This window comes from Pan troglodytes, chromosome 12 (genome assembly GCF_028858775.2).
Source record: "Pan troglodytes isolate AG18354 chromosome 12, NHGRI_mPanTro3-v2.0_pri, whole genome shotgun sequence".
Classification (NCBI taxonomy): domain Eukaryota; kingdom Metazoa; phylum Chordata; class Mammalia; order Primates; family Hominidae; genus Pan; species Pan troglodytes.
Window position 1 is genome coordinate 76,102,981 of NC_072410.2, and position 25,410 is coordinate 76,128,390.

General features: G+C 37.1%; 2 protein-coding genes across 8 annotated transcripts in view; one reads left to right on the forward strand and one right to left on the reverse strand.

Moving 5' to 3' along the window:
* Positions 1 to 12,294, forward strand: part of PIGF (phosphatidylinositol glycan anchor biosynthesis class F) — a 35,865-nt gene extending 23,571 nt beyond the window's left edge. Inside the window, exons 5-7 of one of the 3 annotated variants that reach the window (XM_001147744.7) lie at positions 1,001 to 1,109; positions 5,406 to 5,510; positions 11,988 to 12,294. In XM_001147744.7, coding sequence (XP_001147744.2) covers positions 1,001 to 1,109; positions 5,406 to 5,480 — 184 coding nt within the window. In that variant the 3' untranslated portion in view covers positions 5,481 to 5,510; positions 11,988 to 12,294. The remainder of the gene's footprint in view (positions 1 to 1,000; positions 1,110 to 5,405; positions 5,511 to 11,987) is intronic. The other 2 variants (XM_063789886.1, XM_001147889.6) reach the window with 2 other exon arrangements.
* Positions 9,364 to 25,410, reverse strand: part of RHOQ (ras homolog family member Q) — a 41,536-nt gene continuing 25,489 nt past the window's right edge. The window contains exons 3-7 of one of the 5 annotated variants that reach the window (XM_063789885.1): positions 17,306 to 17,470; positions 16,901 to 16,996; positions 13,127 to 13,226; positions 12,855 to 13,022; positions 10,473 to 12,651 (exon numbers count right to left, since the gene is read on the reverse strand). In XM_063789885.1, coding sequence (XP_063645955.1) covers positions 13,182 to 13,226; positions 16,901 to 16,996; positions 17,306 to 17,470 — 306 coding nt within the window. In that variant the 3' untranslated portion in view covers positions 10,473 to 12,651; positions 12,855 to 13,022; positions 13,127 to 13,181. Of the gene's footprint in view, positions 12,652 to 12,854; positions 13,023 to 13,126; positions 13,227 to 16,900; positions 16,997 to 17,305; positions 17,471 to 25,410 lie in introns of all 5 variants that reach the window. The other 4 variants (XM_016948475.4, XM_063789884.1, XM_016948474.4 and 1 more) reach the window with 4 other exon arrangements.

Here is a 25,410-nt window from a genome sequence, read left to right on the forward strand (position 1 = left end):
TTTCCACCTTTACACTCTCAGATGTGCACTTAGTAAATAGGAACGGTAGGCAGAATCACCAGATCTTTTGAAATACTTTGTTCTTGTTCTCTGCCTGTTTCTTGCCAAGTAAATTGAATTGGTTTGTATAAATGAAGTGTGCTGTAAGAAAGACTAGTTGAGGCCGGGTACAGTGGCTCATGCCTATAATCCCAACACTTTGGGAGGCCGAGGTGGGTGGATCACAAGGTTAGGAGTTCGAGACCAGCCTGGCCAACACAGTGAAACCCCATCTCTACTAAAAGTACAAAAATTAGCTGGGCATGGTGGCGCACACCTGTAATCCCAGCTACTCAGGAGTCTGAGGCAGGAGAATCGCTTGAACCCGGGAGGTGGAGGTTGCAGTGAGCCGAGATCGCTCCATTGCACTCCAGCCTGGACACAGAGTGAGACTCCGTCTGAAAAAAAAAAAAAGAAAGACTGGTTGAATAAATGATGCACCATCCATACAATGGAATGCTGTTACAGCTGTTACCAAGGAAAAACAAGCAAAACTTGGTTTATAACATGATGCATCTGAGTTTTGTTTTGAAGAAATATACATATGTACATGTGTATTTATGCAAATGTACATATATCCTTCAAAACAAAATTATGTATTTGTGCCTGTATAAAATATTTCTGGAAGAATATGTAATAATTTAGCATAATAGCAGTTGCCTGTGGGGAAAGGAACCAGGAGTTGATGATAGGGGTGGAAAACTTAGCTGTTTCTACAAATGCTCTTTAACATGGTTTGACTCCTACTGCGTCTGTATATTACCTTTCCAATGGAAAACATTTACATCTTCTTACCAATTAACTATTAATAGTTCATGGTAAATATGTATATGTCATTTTGAGATTTTCATTTTAAATTAGCAGGAAATATATGTATACTGATAATGTGTGCTAGTGCTTGTTGGATTCTCCAGCAGCTCATGTATATACCACCAACGATGTACCAATTTGTGTTTCACAGAGTTACATCCATATGGGAGAATAGTCTCCAGATCACTACAATTTCTAGCTTTGTAGGAGCATGGCTTGGAGCACTTCCTATTCCACTGGATTGGGAAAGACCATGGCAGGTTGGTTTCAGTTACTTAAAGCAACAAAATAAATGTTTGTACACTGATAGTAAAACTGGTGAAGCAAACTAGTGTGTATATGTAAATTGTTTTGTTGTTCAATTAAGTAGGGATACTACTTCTATCAGTCACTGTAATCTGGGCAGCTTCTTAATGGGGACTGTCCAGTGCCACAGGTGTCTAGGTAGCCCTGGTTTTATCTTCTAGCACTATTTTTTGCACATGTGTAGATGAATAAACAAGCTTATTTTGTGATTGTATATAGGCGGTTTGTTTATTGTTTTTAAAAAAGACAGGTTCTCACTCTCTTGCCCAGGCTGTCCTCTAATGCTTGGGCCTAAACGATCTTCCTGCTTCAGCCTCCCAAGTGGCTGGAACTACAGGTGTGTGCCACCGAGCCCAGCCAGTATAGGAATTTTTAAAAACTAGGTTAATAGCTGCAGAAATGTCCTATTCAACTTTGATATTTATTGCCCTTGTGGTCTTATATTCATATTTTCTGAACTTGATTGATGGCCAAATTGAATGTTCATCTTGAAATTTTTAGAAGCAGATAGCAAGGTAATTTTTGCAGCAGCGGCCTGTGTTATCAAGAAAGCTCACAAACATCAGATTTTTTGTCTTGTATCACAATAAGATAAAGCTGATATGCTAGGTAAAGCACTGTGAGGTAAGTGCTCTTTTTATACCCATTTTACAGATGAGGAAACTGACACCTAGAGGGTATGTAACATTCCCAAGGTCACTGAACTTACAGTGATGACTGTATCTTAATATTAATGACTTTGTAGTATGCCATTATATACTTTATAACTTATTTAACAAATTCACTATTGATCATTTAGATTATTGCCAGTATTTTGTGATAATAAACACTGCTGTGATAAAATCTTTGAATCTATAGCTTCTTGAATTTTTCTAATTAGGTTCACAGAGTAATTACTCCCAAGAAGAATTATGATATTAAAAAATAAATGTGCTTTCTTTTTCCAACATGAAGATAATTTTTTTCTGATCACAAAGATAATGTGTATTTATTTAGAAAATTTAAGCAATATTAGTAATTCTAAGGAAGAAAGTAAAAATTACTTTCCTCCCCAACCACCCAGAGGAAACCTCCATTTGCTTTTGGTGATAATTTTTGCAGCTGTCTCTCTCCATGCCTGTAACTATAATATTCATGTTATTTTTAATCTTGTTTTTCCCCTCAGCAGTATATTATGGAGCTCATTCTATGTCAATGAAAACTTACATATATGTAATATTCGATTATTTGTGTAAAATATTGTACCAGTTTTTTATTAAAGAACAATTTAGGTCATTTCCTATTTTACTATTATTAATATTTTATTATCAAATATGGTCATTATCATACTTATACATCTTTGCATATTTGTCCAATTTTCTCTGTAGGGTAAAGTCCTACCTAATGAATTGATGAATTACATCTTTGATACATACCTCATTTGCCAAATGTGGGATCCAGATTGTGTGCCTTGCACATAACTGCCTACATTTAGCTCTATTCTTTGTGCTTTCAGTTAGATGTCGTGTCTCCCCGAAAGTCAAATTGTTGTTTCATGTTTAATAAGTCTGATAGGTTTGCCCTTCCCTGTTTTAACTCTTCATCACTATATTAGAGAAATCCTTGGAGGTTTGGTGTGTGTATCGTCACAGATTCCCATCTCAAGTTTTTGGTGCTAGTAAAGGTTTCTTAAGTTGACATCTTATAGAAGTCATCCATACTTGATGTCATTCAACAGAGTGTCAGTGATTTCTAAATTGGAGGACAATCGAAATCATTGAAAAGTATACACAGAAAATTGTTTGAAACTGTGTAGATTCATTGCTATCAAGTAATGCAATTAAATCTAAATAGAAAGTATTGATAAATAAAGTACTATGGGACATCAGCTTTAATGAGTTGGTAAGATATAATAAACATATCATTTTGTATATGATGCAATACATTAGGGTGTAAAGGTTTGATATATTACACATAATTTAAGTCTTTTCTGTTTACAAGACAGTGCAGAAGTAGAAACTGAACTAAGAGGAATGAATATATGTGCTTTATAAAATATGTGTTTAGGTTTGCTTAGAAAATATATATCTTAATTATTTACAGTTCAGCCACCCATTTTGGGATTGTTCAAGCTTTTAGCTGATGACCCATTTTTCTCCCTCAGTGCTTGTTAACAATAAGGATGAACTAGATCCAAATTGATGGTATTACTTTTTAAATTAATGTAAAGTTTCCATTTGAATTACTGACTTTTTAAAAAGATTTTCTAGCTAGCTGGAAATTAATTTAATTTTAAATCTAATTTAAATACATAACAAGTGTTGGTTTCCATTAAGAGTGTTTCATTCAGCTGGAATATTACTGGCCGTGTAATTATCTTTACTATTGGGTTGTTTTTAGAATATTCCAAGTTAATGACCCACGTATTCACTGTAAACCTTTTAAATTATGAAATGTATTGTTGAGGGAATGATAGAATTGATGTATAATTAAAAATCTTTTATTCATATAGCACTCATCTGCTCCTTGCCCTTTTAGCAGTTATTTACTAATAAACTAAAGAAATGAGGTTTTTTTTTCACTTTTTATTTCCAGCAAACAAGGTTGTTTTTTTGTTATTGTTATTTTTTAATAATTCTAACTCCACAGAACAGCATCTCCCAGAGAAGCAATAAATCAGATAAGGGAATATGGCATTTTCTAAAAGTGGAGATGTTGTTAGAGCAAAATTTCATGAGAAGACAATACAGTATACACTTTATTATCTAAAATAGAACATGTATTAAGAGATTCTTGTTCTATGTTCCTTGTAGCCCAATACCGATTTGATCTGTTTGTGGTAAAGCAAGCTTTTCTGGATTGTGTTCTGGTTTTATTTATATTCCTGTCAGAGAAACAGGAATATCTGGTTAAGCAATTGTACCTTTAAAAACACACACATGCACACACACACAAAACCCCACAAAATCTACTACATGTTTTAATTCAGTTTTCTTTACTTTGAACTCAAATCATTGTATAACATTCCTGAGGCCAAGCATAAGATTATAGTGATGTGGATTCTGTAATGAGCTGTTTCAAGCATATTTTTATGTTTAAAATAATTTCTTCATTAAATGACTGGAAAGGCCCACTGAAAATATGTGATCTCAATGAAAAAGTTTTTTAACTTAATATAAATCTTAAGTGATTTTAAATAATGGCAAGCGATGAAAGATTAGGCATCTTTATAGTTGGAGGAAGCCTTTCTTTTGTAGAAGGCAGCAAGGGGATGTGGTTAAAGAGAATATGGTAGGGTAGCTACCCACTATACTGTTGGTCATCTTTGTTGTTGTTTTAATATTTGAAAGTCATCTTCTTGCCTCTACCTTATTTGCCTTAAAATCTCAGCAAGAAAACAAATATTTGAATTTCCCATAATCCAGATAGGCTTTTTCAACTTCTAGAGAAAGCTTATAGTTGCTGACAAAATAAATATTTGGACTACAGAAAACCTTTGTATTTTATAATTTGATTCTTTATCTGCTGTAACTAAATAGCTAATCAATAAGTATTTGTTGTTATTACTGTATGCATAGCATATGTTCTGTGTAAGTAAGTACAACAGATACTTAAATACACCCAGGACTGGAATTTAATTATTTAATAATTTAGATTTGAACTGTGATTTAGATTTAATATGCTGTAACTATTTCATAGAATATGTAGCTATGAGGTTTTTCATCTGGAAAATGTCTTATCAAAACATGGCTAGTATTTCATGTTATAAAAAATTAGTGGAAGGTTAAGAAATATTGTTGGTTATTCTGAGCACAGGAAATTGACCATGAGGTTTTTAAACTCACATGTTTTATTCATGGGTAGGCAGGTAACATGATGATTAGGAGTTCTGGCATCAGATTACTGGGTTGAAATCCTGGCTTTGTCACTTGCTAGTGAGGATGAAATAATAAAATCCCTCTAAAATACCTAGCTCAGCACCTGACACATGGTTATTACTTAATTAATGTTACAGGCATTTGTGACCTAGAAAAGACATAGTTTAATGACTATATTTTTAGCCTTCAAAAAATGCAAATTCCATTATTTATTTGAGTTCTCATATATTAGAGAATATGTTAATTGTCTCAGTTTGTTGTTTTATTTTTTCTGCCCAGCAGTCTTTCAGTTGGTACAGTGGACTGTTAATTTATCTGTTTCTCTGGTATTTAGTTATGCCAATTTAGGGTATTTGGATTTCACATAATTTTCAATCCTGTCTGACATTTCAGATGACAGTAGAAAGAAAACGTAGCACTTATAGATCTCTCCATGTACCCTGCAGGGGGCTTGGTACTGTGAAATGAGTAACTTAATCCTGACAACCGTAGTGCAAGGTAGGTTTTACTCCAATTTTATACACTAGAAAGTCCAAGTGTGAGAGGGGAGGAGTACACATCTTGCTTAGCATTACTCAGGTGGGAAGAGGGAGACTTAAGATTCACATGAGAGCCCTACTACACCATGATTCTTTTCATTGCTGGAGACTAAAACATGGCTTTTCTTTTTAAAAAATGGTCATAGCTTAGGTCTCTTTGGAATAGCTAAAGTACTTATTATATTTCACTTCTTTCCCCACATTGTTTTCATTAAATGCCTTGACCATTGTGGTGGTGTCTGTATTTTAGGCCGTAATTTATTTGTAGGAGAATATTTAAAGCTAATATGCAATGCTTTTGTCCCTAACAAATCCATACATGCCTTTAAACTATGGACTTCAGTGCTACAATCTTTAAAAAGATTTGAACCAAATAATCAAGTCTCTGCTAGGATGCTTATTTCTTATGAAGGTAAAAAGGAAAATTGATATAAAGTATTTTAAATAACTGAATTCGGAGATTTTGAATTTTAGACACCTGAGATTGTCTTTGAAACAATTTAAAGTTGTTTTAAAATATTTGTACTTATTCCCATCAGACACCAGATAAATGAGGCATTGTTGTATTTAAAAATTTTTTGGGTTTTTTTTTTTCAGTTTTACCACGTTAGAAATTTAGTATTTGTGAAATATGTATATTCATTTCCTAAAGTCACAGATGCCACAGATAATTCTTTCATAAGTTGAAACTAGGAATCATAGGATTATAACTACATGAATTACTGCAAAATGCTGGAGGGAGATTAAAACTAAGATTATGGATTTGATTGATTGAAGAGCTGCAGGTTTTTACGTTAATTGGTATTTCCATTACCAAAGGGATGATACTGTGTTTTAGACCAAAATAAAATACTCATTTATATGAATATGGTTTGTATGTTTCAAGCATGAGAAAAATGTGTTAACATTTAACTGGCATGAAATGGTTTTGGATTGAAAAGGCGTGTTCATCGTAGGGTAATCATGTTGATAATGCTCTGCTAACAGGACTTTCATGTGAGAGAGAATAATGCTGGCCAAGTTAACTCGTTTGCATGAGTTGTGACCAGGACCTTTTAGTGTCATTTTGACAAGAATTCCAGACCAGGAACTACACACCCCTTCGCAAATAACTCTTCCTAAAGTAGTATTCTTAGTCACAGGAGAGTGTATACATGGATGAGTGTAGATTTTTAACTAGAGAAATGTATCCCAATGAGTAGATTGATTTGTGCATCTATTCCTGTATCAGACAATAACATTTACTTTAGGAATATCTGGAAAAACATACTGTTCAAGACCAATTTTGGAGGAGAATATAAATGATTATTTATAACCAGTAGGTCAGCAGGCTTTGAAAGATGAACTCTCTCAGTCATGCAAATGCAAATTTGTGATAAGCACAATTAACAAAAGAAACATATTGAAAAGTAGCTCATGAGAGATTGAGAACTGGATTTTATCTTCCTTTTTATCTTGAGAGAGACAGTAATCCTAATGGTTGTGAGTTGTTCTAAATGTCTGTAGGTGTTCTGATTTGCAGATAGGTCAGTTTCTCCATGTTATCTGTGACAGTGTAAATCTCCCCCAAAATTGTAAGTAATATTTATTATATTGGAACACATTTTTAAGAATTTATACTAAAATATATCCAAAATTAAATAATTTAATCTTAGTTTACACCTTTAACTGCTGGGTTAAGGTAGGGGCTCAACAAATAGTTTCGAATGAATGGAGTCATTCATATGGGCCTTTAAAAATTAACACAAATGCCTACCAATGATTAGTTTAAAACCACTATCTGTACTTAAAATTTTGTTTCTTCAAATTTATGAAAAATGACAGCTAGCAGCAGGGAATCATTCCTCCTTCTGAGGTAAGGATACAGATGGTTAACGTAATGCCAGTATGTTGTACAGCTCCTGAATTTGCTGTTGTAACAGACATTTCACATGAAGAACAGCATGTATTAAAGATGATTGCTTTATGGCTGGGCGCGGTGGCTCACGCCTGTAATCCCAGCACTTTGGGAGGCTGAGGCAGGCGGATCACGAGGTCAGGAGATCGAGACCATCCTGGCTAACACATTGAAACCCTGACTCTACTAAAAATACAAAAAAATTAGCTGGATGTGGTGGCAGGCACCTGTAGTCCTAGCTACTCGGGAGGCTGAGGCAGGAGAATAGCGTGAACCTGGGAGGCGGAGCTTGCAGTGAGCCGAGATTGTGCCACTGCACTCCAGCCTGGGCGACAGAGCGAGACTCCGTCTCAAAAAAATAAAAGATGATTGCTTTGCAAGGGTAAAGAATAGTTCCTACCACTTCCTACCACACAGTATATTACTCATGAACTATTCGTTCTAAACTGCCGGTTCTACTTATTACATAGTAGTGTCAGTGACCAAAGAAATACTGTTTGTGTAAGTTTAATTTTTTCAAGTTAAAACATGTAATATACAGAATACTGGTACGTGGTACTTTATAGCTTTCATGACAAATTTTAAGAGATTACTTCAGCCCTGCATTTTAAGTATAGTAGGTACTTCTGTCCCTGTTCTGTAGGGGAAACTGAGGCTCAGATGTTAAAATGAGCTGGCTAAGGTCACTTAACATCTGATGTACCACTTATTTTTTAATTAGATTTTTCTTCTTGTTGGTAATTTTAATAATTTTACCCATTTGAGTTGTAATATATTTGATTATACACCATAGGTTGTTTCTTCTATTTACTGGCTTAAAAAATGTAAATTTATAAAAAACTCTCACTATCTTGCCCAGGCTGGCCTCCAGTGCTTGGGCCCTTGTCATTTTGGTGGCAAACACTTGTGAATGACTTCCTTTACATGAATGTCTTTGTTCTAAGTTTCCTATTTTCTTTAAACAAAATAATTATATAAAGCCATCTCAGATTACCATAATTTGGAGAAATCTTTATAGCAGTGCAGCTGAATTATGTATTTAATAGATATCACTTTTTTTAAAAATCCTATTTGTGGCATGAAGAACGTTGAATAGAAACTTGTCTGTATGTGAGATAAGGAAATAGTTTTAAAGGAAAACCTTAGGATCTAATTATGAAAATACCTGATTAAGCTAGGATTTACAAATGAATTCTGTTGCCATAGTGTAGTTTAAACATTTTTGGAATAATTATAAGAAAATCAGTAGGAAAGTTGCTTGAGGAATAGTTCTTAGTGGGCAGCCTCCCTCCTTTTGCTGTTCCCTATTTTGATAATCTATTTTGATCTTCAAAAATCATGAAAACTGCCCTTAAAGAAATTCTCTTTTAAAAAAAATGACAGGGTTACGATGAAGAAATGCTTATTTCAGGAAAGCCAAGGAGGTACTCTTGTAAGTACAAAGCCTGACCCATCATTAACAGTCTTCAAAGCCAGTCCACATTTTAATTTGCTGATGGCATGCACTTCTTGATTTACATAACATGAATAACCAAGTGTTCCAAGCCGTAACCCTTCATTAGACAAATTTTTTTTTAACATTTCATTTTTGGCATTCTGTTGGAGGTGAGGCGTGGCAGCTGTTTAAAGAATGTGCGTGGTGGTATGTATGTGTTTGAGAACAAAGAGCCATACTGAAATTACAAAATGATTAAAATACAATTTAGTAACCCAAATTGGAATCTAGCTGGGATTCATGAGGGATTACTATTCTCCCTATACTTTAACAGTGAGCTTTTTTTAACAGAGTATAGGGACTCATACTTTGCCAATGATTAGTAGACTCTCAGCATAAATAGAGGAAAGAGTATTATCCTAAATGTTTACATAGGGTAATAAATAAAAACTACTAAGGTAAAAAGTTCAGTGCTTTACGTAGATAGTAAACTATGCATAGTATTTTATTTGTAACCCCATGTGTTAAGAAGGGACACTGTTAAAGTAACAATCATTTAAAAGTAACAACCAACAAACTGGTATTTAATTTGGTATTTTAAATAGTTAAAAATCAAATGGAAACAGTGTCTAAAGTCACTAAGATAATTCATAACAAAACCCATTAATCCAAGCTCCACTTATTGTAAATAGAATTCACCATGAGCTAACCTAAAATGTACCTGTGGAGATAAAACAAGAGTGTAAGTTAGCAAAGTATTAAATAAAATTTCAGGGAGCCCCTAGATTTATTTTTAAGAACTTTAGAACTAATTCTCTATATGCAAACACTGATTAACTCAAATATCTTGTAAGTTCATTCATACGTGGCCTTATTTGAGGCAGTGTATTTCTATTCACTAGCAAAATTCATGTCAGTAAAATATTTTTGAAGCAGTTTATTTCCCAGATATTTCACTAGTTTGAAATAGTCATTTCAGTGATTAGTCTGAATTTCTATTGAAGCCTAAGCTTTGAATGAAGACATGCTTCTGAAAATAAGGCAGTTTTTCTCTAGTCTGCTTATCAATAGAAAACAAATCTTTGGTTTTTAGTTAAAGTGACAGGAAGGATTTTTGCAAAAAGAAAGACTAAAGAACCAAAGCAATTAAAAAGCTCTTGATAAGCAATGGGGAACTCCAAACCCATCAAGGTCAGTAGAGTACCTAAGGCACCTCAGCTTCAGATGTGACAGTCATCTTTGCTTAGAATTCTGATAATCTATATACATGATTTTTACCATCTTGAGAATGTGAAACTGAAAAGGTAACATCCAACAATGATTACTGTGAATAAGAAAATTATTGTGATAAATGGGAGAGACGTTGGAGATCTCTGTTCTACCTCCCATATTTATAATGAGGAAACCAAATCCCAGTCAAGAAACAGGTGACACCAGTTTGTGTCGACAAATTCCTAATCTGTTTCTGTTAGGGCAGGGCAAATTCTAGACTTTTAACTTTGAATTAGTAAACCAAGTGTGAAGGGTTTCAGAGATATGAATCGGAGCCCCCTCCCCCCCCCCAAAAAAATCCTCATAAATCCCCAAAGGCAAGTTGGAAATGTATAATAGTTTACTGTTGTAATTCGTTTATACCATGTGTTGGACAACTTAGCTAATATGTTGATTGATTTATACAATTCCTTTCAATTTTATCTAAAAATAGCAGACCAAAATTAAATAAGAAAGTTACATAAGATTCCATTTGAGCATACATAAGGCCATGATACTTTAATGTGAACCACCATTTCTTGGAAGAAAGAAGACATCCAAATGTCCGATTCAGAGAGAAAGTTCCTGGCCAGTCATCCAGTAGACTCTCTCCACTCTTCAATGGGAAGGTGATGCTTATATTTTTAAAAATCTCTACAAAGCTCACATACAACAAGACAGTACATCCTAGATTTGTGACTGATATGAGCATTTAAGGCTGTCATTTTCAAGTATAAAAGTTTAGTGTTCCATTACCCAATCTGTGCAGTAGACATAGCTATAAGCTCAAGTCATGTGAATTAACAGAAGCCACCAAAGACATTTAAAAAATTATAATTTAGGCAACAGCAAGTTTAAATGTAGGAAAGGCTAGAAAAAATGTGTAGATGAGATTGTTTCTCTAAAATGCATTAGGTTGTTCACAATGAAGCTTTGTCTAACACCATTATCTGATGCATGGCATATGCAATAAGGCAGATCCACAGCAGACCAAACAAGGAAGCTGAATTAGGTAATAGAACTAGTAATTAAGATGGTTCACCTCTAACACAGTTCTGTGGCCTGTTCCCCCCAGAGAAAGATTAGAAATGGCTCCAGTGTACCAAATAAGCTTCACAGAAGAACATGAAAATTTTTCTCCAACTTTTTTTTTTTTTTTTTTTTAAGCAGAGCCTTTCACTTAGGGACCAACTGCTTGTAGATGAAGTAAATCAACATTAATTAGTTCTAGCCTGATGTAATATGGCTGGAGAAAAGGGGTCTCTGGAAGCCGGTATTTTGTTTAACTTACATTCTAGGTGTGTATATAAGTTGTCGCTCTATAACTTCTGCTGTGGTTCCAACATCTATATCTGAAAGGTGGAAGCAGCTGCTCTGTTACAATTTTCATGTAACATGCTTGGATTCTAGGTCTTTCCTCTTTAACACAACTTAAAGAAAGTTTCTTGTGGTTTGGTCAGCATACACACTTCTCATTTCATTTGATGTACACAGCCAAAGTGGGAATTAAAAAAAAAAAATTACCAACTAGTTCAGAGAGCTAAATTGAGTACATCATTATGGCAAAGTCTGACCCAAAATTTTAATTTGTAATTTTAGCATGTGTCTCATGCACTTTGGGGAGCGTCAAACTAAATCTACAATTGCCAGAAGCCTTGTTACAGTTTAATGCACATTAACTAAAATGTGTACATTTTTAGTGTTCATGATAAATGCAGTTATGACCTTATTACACTTTTGGCATTCTTTAAGAAAGCACATTAAGCTTTAATATAGAAATATTTAGGTTACACTTGTGCTCAAGTAATAATAAAACATTTGTTCTTTTTTGATCTCATACATTCTCTCCTCAGGTATGGCCCATCTCCTGTACGCTTGGAGCGACCTTTGGCTACGTGGCTGGCCTTGTTATTTCACCACTCTGGATATACTGGAATAGAAAGCAACTTACATACAAGAACAATTAACTGGAGCAAAGGGAGATATTTCTTTGTGCAGATTCCGTAAGGGCTGTGCAGAAATGTGTATGGTCAAAGCCAAGCAGTTCCATTTACAGCTCTGTTTTTTATGTAGTTACAACATGATGTGATTGTAGCTTTTTAAACTATGAAACCCCTGAGAGATTGTACCTTCTAGTTGAAATAAAGTATTTATAATAGATTGTGGCTTCAGATGCTGCTTACTGCTTCTTAAACCTTTAAGGAACATTCTTAATACACTTTATAGAATTCTGAGGACAGGTTTTGTTTTCTTTCACGTTTTGAACTGCTTCATTACCTATAAAAGGTCTGGGTATAGCTGTAGCATTTCATTTGCTTTCTGAGAGAAATGGACAGTTTCCTTGGCCACTGAAGATGTTTCTCACGTAATTAAACAACAGTTTATACATCTTGATCCTATTCTTTTTTTTACAGTGTGTTTCTTTGGAGTTAAAATGGCTATGATAGCCTCATCAAAAACAGTCTTCAATCCCTTCTGGGTTAAAGCTGAACATTCCACATAGCAGCATGCTCCTATCTGGGAGGGAGAAAAAAAATCACAAATATATAAAATCATGTTTATACAATTGGCATGACATAAACACATCATTATAAAGAAAATTATAAAATACAGCTATGCAAAAAGAATACATTCATCATCCATGTTCATAACCCCAGAGGGGATTTTAAAATACTAGTATATGTCCTTCCAGACTTTCTATGAAAAATTATTTCACTCACCACATATTTACTGGGTATCTACTATATGTCAAGCACTGTTTAGGTCCTGGGGATATGTCAGTGAACTGAACGAAAGAGCAGAGTCCCTGCTGTGTGGCGTCCACATGTGCTGACATCTGCTGGGTAAGAGGCACAGGGGAGGAAATACAGAGCAGATGGTTGCAAATGCTGTGGGAAAAAAGCAGAGTGAGGGAGGCGGGGAGTGCTGAGGACAATGGTAGTAGGGGTCCGGGGAGGCTTCTCAATGGGGAAGTTTGAGCAGTGAGGGATACCTAGGGGAAGAGCTCCAGGCAGATAGATCCTGATGCAGGAGCATGCCTGGAGCAGTCAAGGAACAGGATCACACTGAGGATGTGGTATTTGAGCAGAGACCTGAAAAGAGTGAAATAATGAATCGTGTCCATAGGGAAGAACATTCCAGGCAGAGGGAACAACAAAAGTACAAAGGTTCTCAGGTAGAACTTTGAGGGAACAGCAAAGGAGACCAGGAGGCCTGGGGAACAATGAGTAAGGCAGAGAGGGAACAGAGGCTTATAGGCCACTGTGCGGACTTTGGCGTTTAATCTGAGCTGGGGACCCACTGGAGGATTCTGAGCAGAGCACTGACATGATTGCGCTTACATTTTTAAGACACTCTGGCTGCTGTGTTGAAAACAGATGACCATGGGGCATAGACAGAAGCAGAAAGGTGAGTTGGAAGCTATTCCAGTAAAGCAGGCCAGAGATGGAGGAGGTCTGAACCAGGTGATAGAGGGAAGAGTTAGAAAAAAGTGTCTGGATTCTGGATATGTTCTGAAGGTATGTTGTGCCGAAGGCTAGATGTGTGGTATGAGAGAAAGAGCAAGGTCAAGTATGACTTCAGGGCTTTTTTTTTTTTTTTTTTTTTTGAGACAGTTTCACTCTTGTTGCCCAGGCTGGAGTACAATGGTTCGATCTTGGCTCATCACAACCTCTGCCTTCTGGGTTCAAGCGGTTCTGCCTCAGCTTCCTGACTAGCTGGGATTACAGGCATGTGCCACCACGCCCAGCTAATTTTGTATTAGTAGAGATGGGGTTTCTCCATGTTGGTCAGGGTGGTCTCCAACTCCCAACCTCAGGTGATTCTGCCCGCCTCGGGCTCCCAAAGTGCTGGGATTACAGGTGTGAGCCACTGCACCCAGCTGAGGGCTTCTGACCTGAGTAACTGGGAGGACAGGCTTGGAGGGTAAAAGAAGAATCATATCTTAGACATGTTAATTTTGAGATACTCAGCCACGTAGATGGACTTGTTGAGTAAACAGCTGGATAACCAAATTGAGAATTTAGGAAAGAGGTCCAGGCTGGAGATGGAAATCTAGGAATCTTTGGTTGTAGACTGTGCAAGCTACAAGACTGACAGAAGCTCATTTAGGCCTAGGGAGTGTAGCTATAGAAGAAGACATCCACAAAGCTGAGTGCTCATCACTGGGGCCCTCCAACCAGGGACCAAGGAGGTAAAGAGATGGAGCAGAGTCCAATGAGAGGGGGGAAAAACCAAGAGAGTCCAACTGAAGAAAGTTTCAGGAAGGACGCAACTGTGCCAAATGCTGATGAGTCTAGAAATGAGATCGTACTGTTTTGCAACTACTTTTTTCCCTTTAGCTACATAATAAATATGAAATCTTAACAGATAGTATGAAGTTTTAATAGATGCAGGGAATTTTTGCCATTATAAACAATTCAGCATCTTTGTAGCTCTAAGTATGTCCCTAATAATTTACTTTTATTATTAAATATTATAAATGGACAAATTATAATTTTATATAAGGTACAAAGCAATATTTTCTCTATATACATATACACACACAAGTGAAATGATTAAATCAACATAATTAACATCTATCACCTTAAATACTTATCATTTTGTGTGGTGAGAACATTTAAAATTTACTCTTTCAGCAATTTTGAAATATGCAGTCCACCATTATTTATTTATTTATTTATTTTGAGACAGGGTCTCACTCTGTCATCCAGGCTGGAGTGCAGTGGCACTATCTCGGCTCACTGCAACCTCCACCTCCTGGGCTCAAGTGATCCTCCTTCCTCAGCCCCCCAAGTAGCTGGGACTACAGGTATGCACCACCATGCTCAGCTAATTTTTTTTTTTCTTTTTTTTTTGGTAGAGATGGGGTTTCACCATCTTGCCCAGGCTGGTCTCGAATTCATGGGCTCAAACGATCCGCCCACCTCAGCCTTCCAAGGTGCGGGGATTACAGGTGTGAGCCACCGTGCCCAGCACCACCATTATTAACTGTAGTTACCATGTTGTGCAGTGTTATCTCAAAAAATGTATTCCTCCTAACACTGTACCCTTTGACCAACATCCTAATGATTTGCTTAGGATAAACTCTTACATATGGAATTGCTTGATCAAAAGTGTCCATGATTTTAAGGATTTTGCATACTGTCAAGACTGCTTTGATTCAATGACCAATAGTACAACAGAGTGTCCATTTTACTACACGGGTATTATAATTAATTTCTCATTTTTTGCCAATTCTATAGGTGCAAATTGAGCTTACATTTGACTGCGAATAAGTTTGAACATATTTCCTATCTTCAATGGCAATCTGCATTTTGGGGGGTGAATTTTTCATTGTTAGCCCATTTTTCTATTGGAATCTGTGGCTTCTTCTGATTAACTCATATGCAAGAGGTTCCTGTATACTAAGGATGTTAACCCATTTTTCTGCCATCCATCTCAGGTTATATGACTTTTCATTTTATTTCTGGCATTTGATGTGGTATTAAGTTTTTATGCAGTTAAATCATTAATATTTTCATTTATGGCTTTTATCTTTATGACATTTAGAAATTCCTTCTCTCCCCAAGATTACAAAACTGAATACATGGAATTTCTGAAGTGATTTGTTAGTAAAGCCATTTATTTTTTGCTTTAGGAAAAACGGTCCTCCAGAAAGTTTTCTTGCTTTCTTTTGCCTCCTGATACTACATTTTAAAAGACTATATATGGGCCGGGCGCGGTGGCTCATGCCTGTAATCCTAGCACTTTGGGAGGATGAGGCAGGCAGATCATGAGGCCAGGAGATCGAGACCATCCTGGCTAACATGGTAAAACCCCGTCTCCACTAAAAATGCAAAAAAAAAAAAAAAAAAAAAATAGCCGGGTGTGGTGGCAGGCACCTGTAGTCCCAGCTACTTGGGAGGCTGAGGCAGGAGAATGGCATGAACACGGGAGGCAGAGCTTGCAGTGAGCTGAGATCCCGTCACTGCACTCCAACCTGGGCCACAGAGTGGGACTCCATCTCAAAAAAAAAAAAAAAAAAAGACCATATATGGATTCTGTTTCCACCAAAGTCCTATTGAAATCACAACATTTAAAAAATAGAATCCAATAATGTTAAGGCCAAATGGGAAAAAAGGGGAAAAAGTAAACCTAGCTTTGGGGCACGAAGGAAGATAAGCTACAAGGTATTGCATGCAACACTGTTATATGTATTTTTAGAATTTTTGTATTTTCTATCCTCTTTTCATAAAAAGATTGGAGAAATTTCAACACATTTCTTTTCAAACCTAGTCATCATTTTTTGGTTTTAACCACAAATTTAAACTGTCATCCTAGGTGGCTCCACTGTCTAACTCAATGAGTCTTAAGACAGAGCTGATTTGGCACAGTGCAACTGTTTAAGTAATGAAGAAGGGTTGAAAGTAGTGACACGAGTTTCCGATGCTTTTTTCCATATGTGACTTTTTAGGAAAATATCACTGGCAATGTAGCAAAGGTGTAAGAGCCTCGGCCCAGGAGTCAGGCTTTGGACTGAAACCCAACTCTGCCATTTATTACCTGCAGGATCTTGGGCGAATTATCTGACATCTCCAAGCCTCCACTGTCTCTTCTGTGTAACAGGGGAAACAGACCTACCTCACTGAGTTCATGCAAGGATTAAATGAGATAATGCATGTAAAGCACTCCGCCTGGCACACAGTAAATACACAATAAAATTAGCTTCTATTGTTATCTTAGCATCTTTTACATTCATGCTTAAATTCTGTAAGTGTTCCATTACCTCTTTTGCTAGTTTCTGTCCTTGTTCCACACATATAGGTTTTTCTTTCATATCATTCAGTCTTGCTAAAGTTTTGGGGTCATCTCGGAGATCAATCTAATTAAGAAAGGTCAATAATGTCCCATAATATTACAAATCTTTAAAGAAAAATCAAAGCATGTAATCCCACTTAATTCCCACATACCAAAAAAAGATTAAACAAAAGAACTTAATTTTAAAAAACCAGGAATATAATTGCTTTCTTTTGGCACAATTTTTTCCAAAAATATGATAGAACTCATTAACTTGCAGCTGAGATTAAACACTTACATCATTTGCTCAGCTTTGGGACTGTTTGTCTGAGAGCAGCCTCTACGACAGGCCAAAGAGCTTATTCTAAAATGCAGAAAATCAAACCAGACATACCTGAGTTCCTATTAATAAAAAGGGTACATTTGGTGCGTATTCCTTAAGTTCCGGTACCCACTCCTCTTTCACATTTTGAAATGAGGCTGGATTTACCACCGAGAAGCATATAAGGAAGACATCGGTCATTGGGTAAGATAAAGGCCTCAGACGGTCATAGTCTTCCTGAGGAACAAAGAAAAGCCTCATTATGTATTTACATTTCTATCGTTTACTAGTAATATGTACATTAGATTACATGGTCAAAGATGCAAATTCAGGAGTACTCCACTAGTGGAATGTATGGCACTCTAAGTAAAATCAGATAACTCTGTTTTTGTTATTCTTCTTTGTGAAGTTCTGAACACCCATGAGGTAAAAAAAAAATGACAATATCATTAACAATGACAATGAAAACTTTGGAAAAATACATTATGATCACTAACGCTGTCACTAAAAACATTTTTAACTAAAAAGTTTGCACAAAGAATTGAATATAGCTAGACATTGCCTAAGTATTATAATTTATAATAATACATACTAAATATTTACTATGTGTCAGGCACTAGTCTATATGCTCTCTCATGGATTACTTATTTAATCCTTGTAACAACAATATGACACAAGTACCCTTAATCCTGACTTTCATTTGAGTAAACTGAAGCACAGAAGTTAAATTACTTGCGTAAGGATGTGTAGCCAGTAAGTCAAGGAGCTGAGATTCAAATCCTGGCAGTTTTTACTTCAGAGTCTATACTCTTAACCACTATACAGCTTCACTGAGACCTTCAAGCTTTGCTTTCCTTGTTTCTATAGTTTTATTAATTGTGTGTGTGTGTGTGTGTGTGAGAAAATTTAAAGAGAAACATATACAGTAAACCCACCAAAATCCTCCTTTACTCTCCAACTTTCATTCCCTCTACTTAATATTTTCATGTTTATTCTTCCAGTTCTTTTTCTATGCATGAATATACCAGTAACTGCACATATTCATACATCTGTACATAAAATGAAATCATGCAGTACTTGTTGTTCTGCACTTTCTTTGTCTTGGACATCTTTCTAAATCAGAATACATTAGACTACCATATCATTTTACACTGTTGCTTCAGAGTCCCCAGAACAGCTATACTCCTGATGGTTATTTTAGTCTGTATCACAAAAGGCAGTGAATATCCTTTTTTGCATAGACTATTTTATGTGACACAAAATTCTACTTATTTACATTCTCGAGAATGAACAGAGTCCGGATTCCATTTCTGGCATAGCTAGACTCTCATCTGGTTTCAAAGAAACTTTATTTTTAGCCCGGGCCACCTCCCCTCTTAAATGACTCGTTTCACTACAGAACTACACAAATGTGGAACTAAGGGAATATTAAAAACATCATCTTCCACTTGGAGTTTCAGCAGTAGTATTTCCCTCATGGAACAATTTTCCTTTCATGCATTTTTCTGACATTTTTCATAATATAACTTTCAACTAAAGCATGTTAATGTCTCAAACCCTTGACTGGTGGGTAACCCTTTTGTTTTTCTGTGATGCTTTTGAAGGGCACACCTATAATCTAGAGCTGTGGGCATTAAAAGATTTCTCAGGTGTTGGCTATCACAGGACGACAGGGGAAATGCCACCCCCAATCTTCTGCAACTTTTATTTTTTAAAGTGAACGCCTCTAAATGGTTTTGATTAAAGCAGTGCTCTGGTGTTAAGAAATTCACAATGAAGAGATCAAATAGGGTGGGTATGAAACATGTTATACCCCCAGACAGTTACTAGAGGAAGACTTCTTGAAAATTTAACTTTTTAAAAATCAGCTTGTGTTAAACTGTACAATTGAGTGCCTTGTATGTACTTTCTGGGCTCTACTGCCTGTTTCAAACTGCAAGTCCATAAAAGAAAAAAAAAAAAGAAAGAGTATGTCATCTTAGCATCCCACCCGGCAACTCCACACTTCTGAGCAAACCTGCAGTTGTCATGGCCGGGAAATGGGGGTGTTCTCATTAAAAAGCACTCCTCATCCATATTTAGATTTCCAGTTTTCACAGAAATAGGAATGGGGATACTATCCCATAGGATTATGAGGAATAAATGAAATAATGCAACTAAAGCACTCCGCATAACACCTCGCACATCGAAGAACTCTTTCAATGCTTAAACATAAATTCTCTATCCCATGGGAAACCAAGTCTCTTATTCCTCTGCAAATCCACGCAGGGTCCCCTGAGTCCCACACTTGCCTCAGCTTTGCAGCTCCCTCCAATCACAGAGAAGTCTTTTAGTAAGAAATAAAATCAAAACACACAAAACTCAGGTCTCTCGAGACAGTATAATTTTCAGATGAATAAAAGAAAATGATATATTACTACTGTACTAATTAGTCACTTAGCCTTAAGACTATTTAAAATGTAACAAAAATAGATTTATATTTAAGAAAGCCAAATTAGAGATTTTAATGGAAATTTTACTTTTCAAGCAAGTTTACCTCCTCCGGGAAACAGAAGTGTGCGCTCTTTCTCTAGTGAGAGATGACAAGAAATAAAAACTAATTGAATGCCATGTTCCCTAGAGATGCTTAACAATATTAATCCAAATATTTTACAGAAGGTAAATATATTGTACAGATTCCTTTCATAACCACAGTGAATCCTGACTTTCCTCCATGAGAGACGTGGGCACAAAGGAGGACAATTGGACCAATCATTTCTAGATATTTCTTAAATTGCAGGTTTTGTTTGATTAATTAAAATGTGAAGAACTGGGGCTATTAAAAAATAAAACACACACATATGTTTAGACCTCCTTGGAAAGAAATGTTACTTCTTAAGTCTGAACAATCTAAAATGAATTCCTTCTGCCTGTCATCTCTGGCTAAATAATTGGCAGTTAGTGGCCGGGCATGATGGCCCACACCTGTAATCCCAGCACTTTGGGAGGCCAAGGTGGGATTCTTGAGGTCAGGAGTCCAAGATCAGCCTGGCCAATGTGGTGAAACACCATCTCTACTAAAAATACAAAAATTATCTGGCCGTGGTGGTGCACACCTGTAATCCCAGCTATTCAGAAGGTTGAGGCAGGAGAATCACTTGAACCCAGGAGGTGGAGGCTGCAGTGAGCAGAGATTGTACCACTGCACTACAGCCTGGGCAATAGAGCTAAACTCCGTCTCAAAAAAAAAAAAAAAATCGGCAGTTAGTACAAGAATGAGACCTTTCTGCTTCTATCCAGCTGAGTAATTAGAAGTCTAATAATAGCAAATTTAGAAAATAAATTATCCCCTGTGCATACTGTACCCTGCATCATATAAAATGGTTTATATGCATCACATAGTGTCCTGTGTGAATTTAATATGAAATGTGGGATTTGGGAATGAATAAGTGGAGGTGTGCAGAATCTTTCATCTTCAGCCATATATTTTAAATTTGAGAACACAAAGAAGTCAAATGTAGAGCAACTGCCCTTACTTTTAAAAGATCGACTTATCAAAGTCACAACTTCTCACAGCCAACTCTCCAGTGTCCTCCTAATTAACAAACCAATTATATTTTAGTTCTAATTTTAAAATGTAGGTAGTTAAACATTTCAGCATGGTAACTAGAACATTCTCAGGAGTACAGAAAAGTGTATTAAAGACAGCTGTTCAACATCAAAACAATGAAAGAACTGGTGAGTTTAGTCAGCATGGCTGTTGGACTGCATGGCAGACTCTTTAGCTTCTTACCAATTGGCTAAGTACCAGAAGTATCAAGTTTTTAAGTGTGTTCTGGCAGCTTAGTGTTCAGGCTGTCCCTAGTTGAAGAGTCCTCGATATGTGATAATGACAACCTTACTTTAAAAATATCACACACGGCCAGGTGCGGTGGCTCACACCTATAATCCCAGCACTTTGGGAGGCCGAGGTGGGAAGATTGCTTGAGTCCAGGAGTTCAAGACCAGTCTTCCCAATGTGGTGAAATCCTGTCTCTACTAAAAATACAAAAATTAGCTGGGCATGGTGGCACATGCCTGCAGTCCCAGCTACTCAGGAGGCTGAGGTGGGTGGATCACTTGAGCTCAAGAGGTTGGGCCTGCAGTGAGCCATGAACATGCCTGGGTGACAGAGTGAGACCCTGTCTCAAAAAAAAAAAAAAAAAAAAAAAAACCACACACACACACTTACCACCTGACAAGAATCTGCAAACAAAAAACGAAAGAAATGTGCTCTGAGAGGAAACAAAAGCTCTTCCAATGCCACAGAGAAATGTAGCCAATGGCCATCAGCTGGAGACCCCTTTCTGTGTGCAGCTCAGCCAGCAGTGCCCACGAGCCTTACTTCTGCACTATTCTTTGTCCCCTTCATGTGGACCTGGGTGTTCCCTCCTACCTTAGTGATCTCTGTTTAAAATATATGTTTTTGGGATGTGTATGTCTATTTTAAAATACATATCCAAAACGTTTCTTAAATAAAAACACTCACATTGGACGACTTACCTTGTGCCATGCTTTGTTAGCTGGTATGCTATCATGTATTATTTAAAAGCAATCAGCAAAGATTTATTGAGACTATAGCCCTCTGGAGCTTGCAGTTTAGTTGGGAATTCAAGATATAAACATATAAAAAGACAGTCATATACAACATTAGGAGGGAATAAAAGTGTAAGCTGGAGCAAGTGAATATAGAAATGCTTAACAAACATTACTAAGCACCTACTATGTGCCCAGAACAGTGCTAACTGCAATAAATAAAGGAGGGAAGGATGAGATTCAAATAACATCTATTTGTAAAACACCTTATAAACATTTACAAAGCTCTCTCATTAAGTATCTATATGTTAAAAATAAGGCAATGCACTTGAATGTGCAGCAGTGCCCACACTGTGCCTGGACACCACTCCAGCGCCTTGCAGACCTCCAAGCCACAGCCTAGAAGAGGAAACTGCAGGCTGGTGTGGGAACGTGCATCAGGTTAGCACCCAAGAAGAACAATTCTGATAGGTGAGGAGATACACACAAATGCATAACAGCTTTCACTCTTAGGAAGTTCATGGTAAGGTAGATAAGATGTATGTGAACATGATATTACAAGTTAGAATGTGGTAAATATAAAAAGTAGTAATGAGGGGACACTAAGAAAAGACTTCTTGGAAGAGGCACTTGAGTTGGTCCTTACAGAATGGAGAGAACTTGAACGTATCCAACATGCTAGGAATGCAACTTTAGTCCAGTCCCTTATTCCTTAGGGCCTTAGTTTGTCTGTCTGAAAAACGGGAGACTTATCAGTGACAAATGCTTTGAAGACCATAAAGTACTATAGGAATGTATTACAATCCCAAATAATGCAGGATAGTACTTTGATGTAGGAAAGAGTCATTTATCAAAACCTACTAGAGTTTTCCTCTGTAACAACCTAGAATGAGAAACAACCTAGAACAAGGGGTAACAGATAAGCCCCAGCCTTCCCAAATCTAAAGCAGCTTCTGACTACGTGAAGAGAGACATAAAACGTATGACAACTAAGTAAGAATATCCCTGAAAAGTGGTGGCTTTGTGGTCTGTGCAGTAGCAATTCTCTGTGTCACTTCCAAGGCACACAGTAGTAATCTTCATCTACAACATCTGTTTCTAGCGAGAAGTCCAAAACAGGCATCGGGCTCTTGAAACCCTCCACCCTTCAAAGGGTGCTACACAGAAGTCCAGAGGACACATGTCATGAAGCCAGCTTCTGAGAATGCAACTGTTTTCTCCTACATCTAACTTATATATCACAACATGTCTATGGTAATGCTTGGTCAGAGTAGCCTATGAAACCTCATTTCTTTTTTCTTTTTTTTTTTTTTTTTTTTGAGATGAAGTCTCACTCTTATAGCCCAGACTAGAGTGCAATAGCACAATCTCGGCTCACTGCCGCCTCTGCCTCCCGGGTTCAAGCAATTCTCATGCCTCTGCCTCCTGAGTAACTGGGATTACAGGTGCCTGCCACCATGCCTGGCTAATTTTTTGTATTTTTAGTAGAAACGGGTGTTCACCGTGTTAGCCAGGAGGGTCTCAATCTCTTGACCCCGTGATCCGCCTCCCTTGGCCTCCCAAAGTGCTGGGATTACAGGCGTGAGCCACCACGCCTGGCCTGAAACCTCATTTCTATTGTGTAGTCATTTTGACACTTTTGAGTTCATTTTATATTTAACTTTGTGAAATGAAAATATCAGTTTTTACCTCTTTAAAAATAACTCTGTTTTTCAAGGAAGCTGGGTTGGGTCCTTTTTGAAAACACTTTGGTAAGTTTGGTTCAAAACTCACCAGTGATGACTTTACTGAATTTGCCTACCACTTCCTACTACCTCCCAGCACTCTTGGACTAAAGAAAATTTTGGGGAAGAGAAAGGTTTTTTTAGGTGCTATAAATTCTTAAGAGGTCACTGTTTTTCAAAAACTTTGCAAACATCTGGTGTTTTCTTTTCTTTTTTAATTTTCAGTTCAGTTGTGAAATGGTATTTATATGTCACTGGCCTGATTAGCACTTAGTAAAAGAATTCTTGAAATTAAAGGTTTAGCTTCTTATTTTCAGCTACTGTCATCTTCATATATTTTGATTTATAATAAGTCAGCCTCCTAATTAATATACCAATTATTTAGGAGCTAGAGAACCAGATCTTGGGCTTCTTTTCCATTGTGCTTTCCTTTTGGCCACCTGACTGATTGTAACTCCTGTTTAGGTTGGCTGGAGGAAACGGAGAGAAAATTTACATCTGGTGGAGCATAAAGAAACCAGCTAGAGGACTGGCCTTGTCATTATCTAACTGTGTTGTGACGAACTGGCACTTCCTCATCTCTAAAAGCAGGGCCCTGAACTAGAAGACCGCCACGTCACATGATGAAAAACACTCAAACTAACACTTCTTACCCTTGTGAGCAGCCCTACTAGCAGATTTAATGTGGGAGGAGGTTCACACTACGGGATAAAAATCAAGTTTTAGGATTCCATTTTATCTAAGCTGACCACCACAAGGCAGAGGATCAAGACTTAGCTAAATACAGCCCTCAGGCAAGCTTCACTTCCCCATCTGTGAAGGGAGAATAAATATAGCATACACATGTTAAGATAAATGAGAGAGCTGGTCAAGTGTTTCGAGCTCTTCGGCAGACAAGCCTGACTTTCCAAAAAAAGACAAACCACAACTTCGGAGCCAGTGCTATTTCTTCTGTGCATGGTGAGGTGACTTCCCCAGTTGTAAAGGATTTAGAGCTGAAATTCCATATTGTCTGGAGCTATAATTACAAGTCTCTTGCACTAAAACAGAGGTCAGCTGGCCTAAAGCATGCTGAAAGAAGGTAAATGTCTGGTCACATTTCCATGTGGTATACTCCTTTCCTAACTTTTTGGCACAAATTTCATGTTGATAGAATATTCATTCATTCACTCCACAAATATCTGGCAAGTAGGTGCTGAGTGCTGTGTATAGACGAGTGAACACAACACAGACCCTGCCCTCATTCTGTGTAGAGTACAGCAGAGGAGTAGGCACAGGGCTCTCAGCTAGGGCAGTACCACCCTATGTCTGGGGGGCATTTCGGACATTTGGGAGGTGCTGTCAATTGTCAAAATGAATGGGGAAACTCTGCTAGCATTTAAGGGTGGGAGCCGTGGTGCCACAATGACCTGTATGAGGAAAACCAGCTCCAGGCCCGCATGACTAGTGAGTGTACTGCTAGACATTCATAAACATGAAAAACTCTTTTGTGGGAAAACAGCCTGTTGCATAGCAAGAGTGATCCATCTGGAAGTAAAACTGCCATGATGACCAATGTTTGACGCCTACAATTCAAGGTGTTCCAGTAGCACAGATAAGCCCTCACAACCTCCCCGTGGTCATGAGTTTCTAAAGGAAGTCAGGGATGATGAGCTTCCTGTGTCTTTACCCTAAAAGCTTGCTATATAAAGGATACTTTCTGGAGGTTGGTTGTGAGAATCCACCATCTCTTGGCCTACCTAGATATCATTTCTGTTTCTAAGTCTCTATTAAATATTTCTTTCTGAGAAACTGGATTTGTCAGTCTCTTTCTTCAGCCTCTTAGCTCCCTCGGCCTTTGAAGGTAGGTTTGCATAGACCTGCTCACCATGGAACACCTTTTATAATCGCATGAATCTA